General features: G+C 45.5%; 1 protein-coding gene across 1 annotated transcript in view; it reads right to left on the bottom strand.

Annotated features, from left to right (window-relative positions):
- The window catches only part of LOC102368221 (CUB and sushi domain-containing protein 1), a gene marked incomplete at its 5' end in the record, with an annotated part of 292,700 nt that overhangs the window by 158,313 nt on the left and 119,454 nt on the right, over nt 1-14,933 (bottom strand). Inside the window, 3 exons of the mRNA XM_014523449.2 lie at nt 9,854-9,980; nt 12,432-12,623; nt 13,250-13,406. Coding sequence (XP_014378935.1) covers nt 9,854-9,980; nt 12,432-12,623; nt 13,250-13,406 — 476 coding nt within the window. The remainder of the gene's footprint in view (nt 1-9,853; nt 9,981-12,431; nt 12,624-13,249; nt 13,407-14,933) is intronic.

Raw genomic sequence — 14,933 nt, 5'->3', positions numbered from 1 at the left:
TTTAAGATGACTAATGTGCCTCCACCTAATTCGCGTATTGTCCTCTTGCTGCAAGAGGCAACAACCTTGACTGTCCTTTTGCTTCCTCGCATTCTCCACAGAATAGCTTTTAGTCATGGGCCTGCATCTGCTGATAAAAAGGCATTGATTTTTTTTTTCTTTTCCCCCAACCTGTGCTCAGACCAAAGTGTATGCTCTTGGCACCAAACTAATCACTTGGAAACAAAATATCCTGTGAAGCTTATTTAAAGCAGTATGTTGTTAGTGCAAGCTCAACCTAGAAGAGAAGCATTGGGTGGATGGTTCTTACTATAGGGTCTAATGCTCCCAAGGTTAATGCAAGGAGAAGGGAGCATCCTGACTGCTGGGAAACAGGTCTGAGATGGGGAGCAGGGCAGAGCCTGTGAGAGGAGCCAGGATCTTCTTGAATGCTGCAGGGCAGGTTGAAAATAAATGATCAGATAATAGGAAATCTTGAAAGGCTCCAGGGCAGGTCAGGACTGAGTGGGGTAGCAGGTCACCGGGGTGGGGAAGGGGAGGAACAGAAACAGCGATGCTGTAGGGTGGACATGGATAGTGTCCAGGAGTGGATCACACAATCATGGAAAAGTAGGGCTGGCAGGGACCTCAGAAGGTCGCATCTAGTTCATAGTTTCATAGACGTAGGAGTTGGAAGAGACCTTACAGCTCATTGGGTCCAGGCCCCTGCTCAAAACAGGATCATCCCAGTCTAAACCAACCTATACAAATGTTTGTCTAACTTGTTCTTAAAATTACACAAGCTCTCTCATGCAACCACCAGGCATAATGCCCGAAAACATCCAGAACGCCCTAACCGGCCCAGGGTAAAAGCGGGGGAAATAAGGGCACTGCCGATGTCCTGCCACTATAAGGAGAGGATGAGCAAGGGTCTTCCAACAGCAATGGAGACCAGCAGGAGAGACAGGAAAGCCTGCAAGACTCATAGTGCCGCAGCTTGCGGTCTAAGGAGAAACACCGACTAGCGAAGTTGCTCCCCGGACACTGCAGCCTGGATCTGATTTGGATAACAGGAGAGCAGAGAAATGGAAAATCAAGAGTAAGCTGATGCATGAGCCTTGTGGGACCTTGCCCCACATGTAGCCAGGGAGAGGCATTTGATGGAGGTGAACTTGCTCCCTGAAGGGGGAGACAATTGATCTTCAAGGGCTTGACTTTATTTACTTATTCATTTTGTTTTACTCCCTCTTCTTAAGGCACTGGCTCCTACCTGATACTTTAATATTTTAAATTCGCTGTGCAAGATAATCAGGACCGAAGTATTGCATTATATATGCGAGCCAGTGATTTGCTATTATTAATTGACTATGCAGGAGGGTTCGGTACGTTAGGCTTTTGTTTATTCTGTTATGATTGTTTTGGTGTAATAATTTTGTGCTGGGAAGGCAATGAAATATTGATTGTAAAAAGGACAAGAGTGCTAGGAAATTCAGCTCCTGGGGCTCACCTACCTACTTAGTAGGCAGCAGGATTCGCTTACCTTCTATTAATGCAAGCGCCAACCCTTTTACTGGCTTCTCTCCACCCCAAATGGAGGTCCGAGATGTACCTTTTGATTTCTCCTTCTTTGGTTTCCCTCCTATCTATGTCAGCTTTGAAGGATCCAACTCACCAGCTAGCGAGAAGGATAAGAAGTGACCCCTTTTGAAGCAAGTGAGCATCCCAGAGATAGAAGGTGAGATGAGGGACACCACCTCTCACTTTGACTTCCTGGGAGGGTGAGCAAACTCATTCTGCGGAGGATCATTTCCATAAGCAACTAGACGCTGGAAGAGGAAGGATGGTCTTATGGCTATGGGCAATGGACATGGGTTTGGGGGGGCGGGTCTCAGGATCCGGGTCTCCTGCCTGGTTCTGCTGTACGACTACAGCAAAGGATGTGGGGTCTCGAGTGAAACCAAGAGGAATCTTTCCATTGAATTCGGTGGGCTTTGTATCCTTCACTTCCATGACTATATTTCCCCACCTGTATACAATGTGGACAGTACCGCCTAACTTGACTGGGTGCTAAGATGCTACTTCTAGACGTGTTTTAGACAGAACCCACTGCATTTGGTGAAGTGCCTTTCTCTGCTGAACTGGGGGTTGCTTTGACATCATCTTTCATAACATTTAATGCCTAACACAACAGGCTGACAGAATAAAGTGCAGAATGCTAAGAAGGAAAAATATATGAATACTAAGAAAGCATGAGCAGCTTTCTAAAATATGCGATAAGGAGGCAAGGGAGAGGAAAGAGCAGCTCAAGAACTCTCAACAGCCAGGGAAATTACAGTATGCCCTCCACTTTGTATTTTATTACAACGCTCTCAATGCAGATTACATTTCTCTACCCTGTATTGTCTATTGTTCCACCTGCTTTGAAGAGAGGGCTGCAGGTGCTTCAGTTCATGCATCACAGGTTTCCTGGTTCATGACCGCCTGCAGCAGAATCATCTTGTGCTGTTATCTTGCCTGTTCTTTAAACTAAACCGAGTCGTGCCTGGCCAGTACCTAGAGGAGAGACCCTTGAGGGACAGCACAAAGGCACTGGAAGAAGTGTTCAGATGGCATTCGTTTTTACAGTCTGCACTGAGCTAATGGCCAGAGCTCTTGTTGGGGATGCTGTCTGTCTTGCATGTGGAACACAGACTCAGCATTTATTAAAGGTCCTGTAGGGGTTGGGGCAGGACAGGCGGGTGATCCTGATGGACCAGTCCAATTCCCTTCTGGCTGCTGTGAATAGATGTGGGGCTCCTCAGCCCTTCCTGTCCCAAACTCCTGGGCAGCATGGCAGTGTGCTTTGCAACCACCGTCTTTTGCAGGTGAAAAAATTGCTGCACAAACACCGCATTTGCAAGGAGTTCGGGTTTCTTTTGGAGAAGAAGTGCTATCTAAGCAGAAGAGATTATTATTGTTACACCCAGGGGAGTTGTCAGCTAACGGCTGCGATACATCAGGGTTCAGTCCCTTTCATTCTGGCACTTAAAATGCCAACCTAAGAAAGGCCATTTAATTGCCTCTGTTTTTCATTGCCACATTATCACCGGGGAGGACACCACATGACATGCCGAAATCAGGCTAAAAACAGGAGTAACTCTAGATATGCCACGCTGAAACGCCTTCTGAAAGAGGGACAGAGATGTATGCGTTGTGCTGAGGAAACCTCTGGAAAGCAAACCATCAGATACCGGGCTTAAAGTCCTGACAGAAAATCCACGGTGGAAAACAAGGAAATATTCACTTGGCTGCCTTCCCATTTATCCAGGGCAAAAATAAAGAAGTAGCGGGTGGGGGGAAGAAATGCTGAAATGTGCTCGGCAACAAAAAAGACATCCATAAAAACGGGCAGAAGCCAAAAGAGCTGAATCATAAATCTATCTAGCTGGGACCTTGAGCAAAGTGGAAAAAAACCAGGCTCAGAAAAACAAGAACGTATTGCTTTGATGTCCTTCGCTCAGTTCTTGTGCCCTTGTGTTTGTTTGAGGGCAAACTTCCTCCCCCTGCGCATTCACCATTGAGTTCACAGGAACAACCGGGAGACGGATCAAGGGGAAAGTCCTTCCACACAAGGAAGCATTAGACGGGAGAAGGATAGAGCCGGCAAAAGGAAGACCGGGAATCCCTGCAAACATCTTGTCCTACCAGCTGCTGAAGGGAATCCCCAAGAAGTGTCGAGTCTCGTTGCAGGAAAGAGGGACTCACTGCCTAATGTATTTTTAAGATGCAGAAAACATAAATGATTAACCACGAAGCAGGAACCCATCTACGTGACACCTTGATGACAAGGAAGTGACTGACCAAAGCTGGTTCATTTACGAATCAACCAGGGAGAAATCGTGTTATTAAAGAGATGTGGTATCCTTCAGGAACAGGCAGGCTGTGAAGCATATACCGATGGAACCGAATGACGCTGTAGTTACACCATCCTCCTCCCGCGCTCCAAAGTGCATAATTTAAGGCAAGACACAACAAGTAGGTGGAAGAAACAATAGGAGGAGGAGAGTTATTTTTGCACTCTGACAATCATCGTTACATGTATACAAATGTAGCTAAGAACAGTTTAGGCAATGTAGCTATATATATAAACCATAGAGCAGTTATTGAGAGCTTCGAGAAAGGATGGGAGAGGGAGAAAAGCTCTGCTTTTGACTTGTAGCGTGATCCTGGGTGAGCCACATGGCCCGAGCTTTTCAAAAAAGCACTTACATTGAGACATGCTAGGCCTGATTTTCCAACGATGCTGAGTATCCAGAGCTTGTACCGACTTCAAGTGGAGCGCCGGGGACTCAGGACCTCTCAAATTCAGGCCCTAACCATCACAAGTGGGGCAACGCAACATTCAAGCACCCCAAAGGAGACTGTGCTATGGCAGACTTTTGCTTTACCCTCCAAGCACATCAGTATTCTCAGCCAGAGAATAGGATTCACAATTAATGAGCCCCCAGTGAGGTACACAAATCCCATTTACCAAAGGCCAGCAGATCCACAGAGGAAGGACACCAAAGAAAAGCTGAGAATTGCTATTACATTTGTCTGCCTCCTCCTTTCCCTTGACCGCTGTTGCTAGCAAGAATAAGGCAGCAAGCCAGCAATAAGCATGAAGACACTGGACAGGTATGCCCCTTTTTGCCCCAGATGTCTGCTGAGGACTTTTTGCCCCTTCATGGAAAGGATCTTGTAGCTAGGTGTGTAAGACGGTCAGAATTACAGACACATGTCAAGGGGACTTTCCACACCCTTACAGGATAAGTCAGGGGCGGGCAATTATTTCAGGCGGAGGGCCGCTTACAGAGTTTTGGCAAGTCATCAAGGGCCGCATGACAGGAGGCAGATAAATATTAATTTTCTAAATTTTTTAGAGGCCTCATGGGCCAGATAGAATGGCCTGGCGGGCCGCATCCAGCCCGCGGGCTGCATTTTGCCCACCCCTGGCATAAGTCCTTTAACTAAGTGCAACCTGCTCTACTGTTACCCCAGACATCCAAAAGCATTAGGGCTAAGTACAACCATTTGGAGGCATTGGGGGAGGTTAAATTGGATCAAAGTGGCTGCCCAATAGTAGGTAAGTCAGGATGGGAGGGGTAGCAGGCTGAAGGGGATCAGGGGTCCTCTGAGGGATGGGGGCAGGTATAACCCATGAGGAGGTGGGGTGGGCAGGTATGACCCATAGGTGGGGTGGGGTTTCTACCCCCCCCCAGCAAATCTACACCCCCATTCCTCCCCCCACTGGGATTTACTTGCTCTGTTCTGGCAGCAGCAAATATGATAAAAGCAGCTGCACCCAGAGCGGCTTGTGGGATGGGGGCTAAGAGGGCTGGCTGGTCAGGATGGGGAGGGAACAATGGGCCGGGGGAGCCAGTTTGACCAAAATGGAATACGTTTGTTAATATAAGGTTTGTCTTAAACCGGGTTCTGCACTTTTTAGACCAGTTTGCATGCACTGAACTTCTGTACGGTTACAGGTTGAGACTGATTGCTGGTCACTGAGACCGAGCCTGCAACTAGAAGGTCAGCACCGGGACGAGCTAAGTTTAAATCAGGTGGCCATTTTGAACCCGATTTAACCTCCCCAAATGTCTATACTTAGCCTAGGTGACTTCAAGGGTACCAGGAAATAGTAGGCGAGGCACTGATTCGGCAAGAGAAAGGAACCTTGCCCGGAGATGCTGCGCTGGAGACATGGTCGGAAATGGAAATGGCACCACTGATGGGAACAGGTAGGGAGGTGATCAGTGGATATGATGTTAAAGCCAGCCCCTTCCTCAAACTGCATGGGGAAACGTAGGGCTGGGAGAGCTCTGCCTATGCTGAAAGTGGGTTAGGGTCCTCCAGTCTGGGCAGAGACCAGTTCTACCGCGGTCTCCTTATGTATCCCTGGTCAAGGTCCCTAATCCCTTTGTGCCTCTGCTTCTCACCTGGGGATTGAGGATAATATTGTCTATTCCCCCTTCCTCCCCCCATTTGTTTTAACTAGTTTAGCAGGCAGGGACTGTCTCTCGTGCATTGTAAAGCACCCACAAAGCCATACCCTTGATCTTAGATTTGGCCTCTGGGCACTAGTGGCATGCCACCTACTCAACTCGCACTCTCATGGGCTGCAGTTTTCTAGGTCTCCCATCCTCACACATGCCCTACTCAATGCTGCTCGGCTTAGGCAATTCAATTAATTCACCTCCTGGGGTGACCGAGGCAGCAGAATGCAGATCAACAGCAACACTAATGATTTATAGCCCGCCAACAAAAGGTTCAAGCCTCAGATTAAGGTTGGAGCCTTGCGACTCAGTAGTTTGGGGCGGTTTCTATTTCCCGTGCAGCATGGCGCCCCCCCCCAAATTAAATAAATAAGCATGGTTAAATATCGTGCCCCCAGAAGCCTCCTGCGAAGCAAAGCCGCACATCCAGAGATTTCTACTCATATTTCTAGATGAGACTTTGAAAAATGGACCTGTCAATACAGCACCGTTCATTAAGCCAGGGTTAGCAATATCAATAAACTCTCTTACGACACTGAGGTTGCTGCTAAACAATAAAGCACCACTGCCATTTCTGACTCAGTATATTCACAGGCCGCTCCCAGCCAGGCGAGCACTTGTTGGAGAAACATTTCATTTGTTTTCCAATACGCACCCCTGCTGTTTTACCAGAGCAAAGGCATTTTAGTTGTCACGTTACGGAGTATTTTTGTGTGTGCATATGATTAATCCCCCTTTGAGGTGCAATCCTTGTAGGTTCATTGAAATAACGGGCAGGCTCTTTCCTTCCTTCCTGCTTGCCTTCCTTTTTTTTCCATCCTCCTCCTCCTCTTGCTGCACAGATACAGCTTTATTCAAAAGCTTTGGTGATTAATTTTAATGGAAGTTATAAATGAGGGCTTTATACAATTGTATCATGCATGAAGAGGATTATTTTTCCAATGGATTACCATAAAAATGAAGTTGCTGGAAATCTGCTCTCTCAACAACCCAGAGATCATCACTTTCTGTTTGAGCTGCAAAATAAAGGTGGTTAAAGGAACAGAAGAGGGTGCTTTCATGTGGGATGAAAGGCAGGGTTACAAGGTATATTATCATATTATTGCCTGCTGCGGTTTCACACTCTTCCTTGCCCCCTGGCAAACCACTGGCGGCTCCTGCCATACATGCACACAACATATCCCATTTGGGTCCTTCCCATTCAACGCGAGTCAGCGACATATGCTTTAAGTCAGGCATCCGACACTCTTTGGGCCCCATGTCTCCCTTATTGATTCTACAACCAAATCCAGACAGGTAAATTCAATGTAGTCCCATGTTAGCATCGCTTTTCACTGGCAGAGTGATGTAAAGGGGCTCCAAGTTCAGTGAGAATCAGGCCTCTGGACTTCTGTGGAAGTAAAGGTCTGTGATTGTAGATTTGCACTGAAAGGCTTAGGAGATGAAGATGGAAGAGCATCTGTTTGCACGGATGAGGCTGCAGGACTGGGTCCTCCTGTGTAATTGCAGCTGCAGGACTGGGTCTTTAGAGGGTCATATTCACCTCCGGTGCCTTATCATGCCAGCTAGATGGGCTGTGTCTGTTCTACAGAGGAGTATAGCACACCTCAGCCTCTTGGGGCATCAAGCCGGTGCCTTTACGGGTTTTCTAAATTCACATTTACATATTTAATTCCCACCTAGACTGGTTACTTTGCAGGAAAAAGATACTGCGCTGCAATTAATGTCTGCTTCTACTGGTGCTAATTTAAAAGAAGGGCCACAGGCAGCGATTACCATCTAAATCACCAAGAGGTGAAGCAAACAGGTGCTATTAATAGTGGTGGAGCATGTACATGTTAATTGGAATGTATTGACTGCAACAAGGATGCTAGAAAGACATCAGCAGAGATAAGCTCAAAGAAAAGACATCATTGTCTGATGGGGGCATCCAAAGGTCTCCCAAGGCTTTTACAAAAAGGATGAAAAAGTAGAAAAGCCTTTGCTGAAAAGTTTCCATGGAAAGTCTCCCATGAATCCAATTAGGAGACCACTGGCTGAACTCTGCCTGGTATGCTGATTCCAGAGACCATCCATCACTGAATCAATTCACAAAAACTAAATGAACACAGGGAATTTCTGCATTTAAAAATCCTGGACCAAATTCACCTTGGCATCAATCTATCGAACAAAAGCACTGCACGCAGCTCGACAGGATTAACAGGCTCTGTTGCGGAGAAGATCAGTGCTGATGTAGTGGGGATATTGCAGGTCAGGAGAGAGCAGTAGGAGAATGCAGAACTGGAATAACAGGGGTGTTCATAGAGCCGGATAGCAGTATCATTAGGAGAAGCAGTCAGAAATGCCACAGGAAGGAGTGCAAATCAAAATGACCCGTTAATGGAAAAGCTGGTCAACATAATACCACTGCATAAATTCTCCAGGAATTATTTCTCCTCCTGCTAGTTAACACAATGTGTGCTGGCAAGCAGTTTTGGTTTTCTACGAAACGCTGCTCCAGCTTGATAGGAATATCCGCATCAGCACAGGGCTATATTAAGCTGGTCTGACAAGGCCTCAGTATGAGAAATTCAGAAATGCCCAAATTTAATGCAGAGCGTTACAGATCTCAAACAGTATTTTGGGAAGCAGAAGTTTACACGCCTGCTAGTGGCTGCACAACGCCTGCGAGGCAGTGTTCTCAGCACCTTCTCTCAAGTACCCTGCCTCATTTGTATACCAACTTAAAAACTCGGGCAAATTAAATTTTAAATTGCAATTAACAAAAGCAAAGTGGTAAGAGAGCAATAAGAAAAGTCAGAGAAGCAGAAGGAGGAAACTTTCTTATGATTCCTGACCGGCCAGGTGTTGGGAAACCATCTTAAACCTTCCCGCAGGGAAGATAATTACATTTGGTATGTTCTTTTTTTATTATTAAAGCCATAAAACAATGAAGTTACAATAAAAGAAAGACATGCGCTGCAATTGCCTCCTTCCAGCTGTCCAGTTGCGGCTCACATCTGGGAACCCAACGTTACACCTGTGCAACTGCATCGACTTCACCCGACTTGCTCCAAGTCTATAATTGCTTAGCATTATCCCTGGCTAAAATATAATCTTAGAGGCTCTTGGACACATGAACAAATCCTTGTTGTCAAATAATGTACCTGGAGGCAGGCTGGATTTTACTGGGAAATCTCAGTGCAGTTCTCAGGAGCAGAGCCTTAGTTTCAACTCTGGATTATGTCCCAAAAGAAATTAAAAAAGGAAGAAGCTGTTGCCCTGCACGCAGATACAGGATTGAAGGCTAACAGATGAAAGTTTAATAAAGCCATAATGCCAGGCAGCAGCGGCAAATAACCCGGCCTTCTCCACAGCATGACACGACAGATGTTTTTACCAATAAACCATGTTTCTGAGACAGGTCGTATAGGGGATATAAATTAAAGTAATGGAAGCCAAAGTCGGGGGAAAAAATGATGCTGCTTCCACCTGTCTTGGCAGGGAGGTAAGCAAGTGCTGGCTGGCTCATTTGTGACTCTCCAAGTGAAATTATATTCTCTCTAGCCTCTTTACATAATTAGCGATCTGCTTCTAGAAAGAGAGACGCAGCAAAAGGGAAAAAACAAGCAATAAACACTGCCTACACCCAGCATGAATTTAGCAAAACTGTGCATAACCCAGCCTCCTTGTAGCAAAATAAGAGGTGGGATCTTCTGTGATGCCTAGCGGGTTTGGATGCCAACTAGCAATTGTGCATCCAAAACCCTTAAGCCAACTTTGACTACAGCCTAAACACTGTAGCCAATGCTTCACCTGCAAAGAGCAACAGGGGAAAAAGCAAGCCGTAAAACAGACTCAGTACTTGGTCTGAAACTCACCCTATCGTGCAACCAGCTTCGGCCTCGACTGTCCAAATGCAGTTGAGGTTGTGATCGTATGGAGTGGGATACCCCGGAGACAATATCCTCCCAGATGAATCTCCTCGGATAGTGCCCCCGCACTCAGCTGAAAAAATTAAGCACATTTTTCAGTGTCTTCTGGTCCCATGTATCCAGCAACTCTAAATACAGAGCTTTGCTTCTCTCCAAAGGTAACTTTTAATTGGCAATGCAACTAGGAACAGATGCAGACCTCAGCCCGTGATTGCTACAGAGTATTAATGAGAGTCACCTGGCCTGGCTGCTCTGCATTTTTGTTCAGGTCCCTACAAACCCGATGCACTTCCACAGCAGGCAACAAAATATTTGCACTCTCTGCCTGTGCAGTGCCTCGGTGGAGAACCCGTTTATATTCACTTGTCCTTAATTGACAGTCTGTGGGGTGAGTTGAGATTCCTCTGTTTGTATGTCCAAAATCTTTATTCATAAGCATCATAAAGCCACTTCATCTATTCCCTTCAAACTGATTTTGTAAAGAACTTTGTTGTACCCTATAGCATGTCTTCATAAATCCTATGAATTTACCTGCACATGCAAGAGATACACAGAGCCCCTGCAGAAAGGGTAAAGGTTGAGAAGATTATTGGATTATAACCACATGGACTTTGGCTGTTGACTACAAGAGCTAAGATGCAGCACCGGGTCATTGAATAAGAGGAAGGCAGTGTGTTCCTGGCTAATGAGACCTCTGTGCCACCATAATCCTCATGTGTTATTTCTGACCTTGAAAATGACTCGGGGACTGTCTGAGAACTTCGTTATGCACTGAAAATGCTGGTCAATTATGGAGTTTAGGATGGCAGTGAACAGGTCGTTGATATGTCATAGTTTCTATGACTTAGCAGCTAAAGGGCAAAATAATCCGTTACGTCTTCAAGTCAATTCAAGACTATCCCTTGCTGTATGTTTCTTGGTGCTTTGTCTACTTTAGACATAAGTGTCTATAGCACTTCTAATTGCTATCATTTCCAACCGAGTTACCTTGGAGTTACCATGTAATAACCTTCACAATAGCTATGCAGTCAATTGTGACAGTGCTGTATGTCTTCTTTATTGGCAGATGGGGATGCCAATCTTGCCATTAAGAAATGGGTCTGTTGTTTTATTGTGTTGTTTAAATGGCTTGCCATGATTGTCCACATGTGCACATCTGTTCTTGGGCCTCAGCTTGTTGCAGTTTGGTTTTTTTTAATAGTTTTTTTTTTTTCCAGGCTCTAGAGACAGAGCTTGCAATTCTTGTGGTGCACAATCTGGTCTATATGCTGTGACGGCACTAAAGTCCAAAACATCTGGCTTTTGACGAAGATAAGCTTGACAATGATAAGCAGCCAACTTTCTTGGGGACAAAACAGCTCCCTGCATTTGGCAGACTGAGCAGGGCTTAATTCTCATCAGAGCTGGGAGTTCACTGGGGGAAGATTTTGAAAACCAGTCAGCACCAGCTGAACTCTGTTCTGATCACAACCATTGAGAGTGTCATCACCACTGGAAGTTTAACTTGGATGGAAATAGCCAGGCCAACCAAGAAAATGTCTGAAAATGTCATTCCTAGGGTCAAAAATAGGAAAGGCCTCCTGATCTGAATGCACAGAGCACATTTTTATGCATTCACATGGACATCTGCAATTGCAAATCAAAAAGCGAGGAAATAATAAGGGCAATACTAAAAAGCCATTGGCATGCATGAAGCTCAGGTCTCTGTCAGTCATCTTCTGAGCACTTTGCATATATCGCTTTTCCAGTCTCCTGTCTTTACCTTTATATATTTAAAGCACTTATGCAGCAGACTACTGTTTTCTCAGGAGGTCTGTATACCATTTGGCATGTTTAGGGCACTTCAATAGCATCAGCGATCATCCATTTATGCACACCGTTATCCCTGCTTCAAAAGCAAATGGATGTAATTGAAAATACCACAAGATGCAACAGATTAAATTGCAAGTGATTTTAAGAATTGCCCTTGAATGCTGGAGTGTTAAGGTTTAATATTGAGTGTATATGAGTTTTCAGACCGTGCTGCTCAGGCAAGTGATGTAGTAAGAGAATGAGCGTATGCCTCAGGAACTGCGTGGGGAAACGAAATAAGAGAAGTAATGCGACGGAGACTATGGGATGTAACCTTCAGCAACTCTCAAATGAAAATGGCTTTGTGCTTTCCAAAGCAACTCCCAGATGATGCCTGCCACCACAGGGAAACCACCCTTCAGTTTGGTGTATTTAAGGAATAGCAGGAATATAGACTAGGAATGAGAGACATTAGCAGAGCTTTGCTGAAAGGCTCAGTCTGAAAGCAATAGCAGAGGGTGCTTCAGGTCAGGCCAGCTGGCATAGCCTCACGCTCCTGATCTATATTCATGAGACTGAGGTCTGATAAAGGGATGAGTAGCAAGGGAACTTTGCTATTGTCTGTGTTTGCATCCATGGGGGTCTGTCTCAGATGAGTGCATTGGCTGGGTCGGAGCAAGGCTCTGTATTGGGATCTGCAAAGACAGCCCTAACCAAAATGATGGCGTCTTACCTACACACACTGGCAGTGGTTGGTCCCAAGCTCTGCGTTCACCCGTCAAGCAGACCAGCGCCCTGCTGCCTCTTAACGTGTAGCCAGGATCACAATTAAAAGACACGGAGCTGCCTGCAAAATGTCCCTCGTCGTGGACCTTGTAGCCAAACTGGGGGATGCCGGGATCCTCACATTTAATGAGCTCGAAACCTGGTACAAGGCAAGAGGGAATTGTTCTCAATAACTGGAATATGTGAATAACTGGTAATGCAGAGAGCTGCTGCAGGCCCACATGGGACTGCTCTCCTTCTGCCTTGCATCTTTTCTCTAACAGGGAAGAAGCATTAGAGGAAGGGTGGCCTTATGATTTAGAGAGTGGACTGAGAATCTGAACACTTCACTTCCCAGCTTTGTTGCAGACTTCCTGTGAGCAAGCCAGAAGGTCCCTAAGGGTGGGTTGATACCGGGACAGGTTTCTTGTAGATCTACTCTGGAAGGAACTATCCCATCATCCCTCCTACTGGAGATGCAAGTTATGCCAAGCACATTTTTCACGTTTCCCCCCCACCAATGCCGTTCACCAGCACAGCTATCCTGGCAAGCTTCAAAGTGCAGACCAGTCTTTTTGCATTTCATCTGCCTCTTAGTAATAAGAGGATAATAATGGTCGTCTCCCATGCTTTCTAGACTGCAAGACTTTTAGAGTGGGAACCATCTCTAACTAAGTGTTTGTCCGGTGCCTAGCACCATGGGACCGTTGTCTCTACTGTGCTCCTGGGTGCCAGTATAATTCAAATAACGGTGCTTATTCCATGAGCAAGCGGTTTGGGACTTACTTGAAAACTGTAGTTCAAAGCCTTTACTTGTGTTCTCGCTGTTGGTGATGAACTCGAGCCACATGCTGCTGGAAGTGCTGTTTATACTCGTGCCCAGCATCTCGGAGCGGCTAAAGGAGCCCAGTAGGCGAGCAGAATTATTGCTACCATCATAGACCTGAAATGAAAAAACACACCAAAAACAAAATGAGACATCATACCACTTAGGAGCTGCGAGGCCAAAGCCTCTGCACAGGTAAATAGAAGCAACTCCTTTGAAGCTGCTGGAAATACATCCCCTAAACCACTGGGCTCTTTATTTTATTTTTAATTTTTTTTACAACTAGTCTATTATACTGCTCCTTAGTGGTAATGGATTGGCAGCCCAGGAAAAATACCTGTTATTTTGTCTAGGTGCTTATAGCAGGCTCATCACAGGGTTACTGAATGACCTGAAAGAAGTCTTCTTTCCTGGAAATGGGTGTAGTCTAGATCAGATAGAACATGCCCCTTTGACTAGCTCTCTGCTCTATTGCAAATGTGATCTTATTAAAGCTAATAAATACACCAGCAAGACTGGGTTGTTGGTTTTTTTTTAACAGAAATAAACCCTCCTGAATAAGGGCACAAGCCACTTTCTCAATAATGAAGGCTGGGAGAAAAATTTCCCTGGGAGCTGATAGGAAGTGGCATGAGACCGGGTTAGACAAGGCTAGCACTTGGCCGCCCAATGCATTCTTTGCATTAACTGGAAATCTCTCTCTTGCCAGCAAGTCTGCGAGGAGACGGTGCGTGGATTAAGCCTACCTCGCACTGTGTAAGTACAGCCCTTAAATAAGGACCGAGACATTTTCAGGGGAGATGGCTTAGCACAGCAGCACACAACTTGTAACAACAGTCCCTACAAAAAGCATTTCTTTGTGGATAATATAACGCGGCCTGGATTTGCCTCTCTCTACAGAGAGCTCTGAAACTTGTAAGCACAGATTAATTGAACGCTGGGTGCCGAGATGCTGAAGAGCTCGGGAGTTTTGCATTTAAATAATCTATTTTTTGGCAGATCAATCTGGCCTCTTAGATGCACACAAATAATACTGAGGACCTTGTGTTCACAGTCTCTGCTGTACAACGGTGCAGATAAGAATGAAAGTTTTGCTGCAAGGAAGGCCCCCATAGCGTTCTGGCAAATCGCTGAGATTAAGCTGTTTTTTCCCCCCCGTTAATGTGCATTTCTACACGTATCTGCTCATTGTGCAATTTCTGCTACTCTGTGTGGTGTCTAAAACTGCCAGATTAAAGCCGCTCTCTAGCTATTTACTTACTCCAAGATAAGAATATTTTCCTTAAAAGAACAAAAAGAAGAAAGCCCATTAGTTTTCCGCGGAGGCTATTTCTACTCCCTTTTGTGAGTTCAGTCGACTCTTGCTAATCTAAACAGCCCACCAAAGTGTTCGCAGAAAACACTGAGGTCTCTCCCTACCTCTCTGAGACGACTGAACAGAAGTGACATCATTGTTACTAAATGCTTTTTTAATATTGTTTTGGTATTTTTTAGGATTTTACATAATATAGCATTTACTGACACATGCGTTAGAAGGAGACAAGCAGCTTGTGCTGTGTAAATGTTGGCTTAACCTTGACTATTTGAGGAGACATCACAGAGAATATTATGGGTAGGTCTAAATGGCAGAAGGCAGCACCGTGT

The sequence above is a fragment of the Alligator sinensis genome, unplaced genomic scaffold (assembly GCF_000455745.1).
Source record: "Alligator sinensis unplaced genomic scaffold, ASM45574v1 scaffold994_1, whole genome shotgun sequence".
NCBI classification, from domain to species: Eukaryota; Metazoa; Chordata; order Crocodylia; family Alligatoridae; genus Alligator; species Alligator sinensis.
Note: the sequence above shows the minus strand (reverse complement) of the source record. Positions and strands in the feature narration are given on the sequence as shown.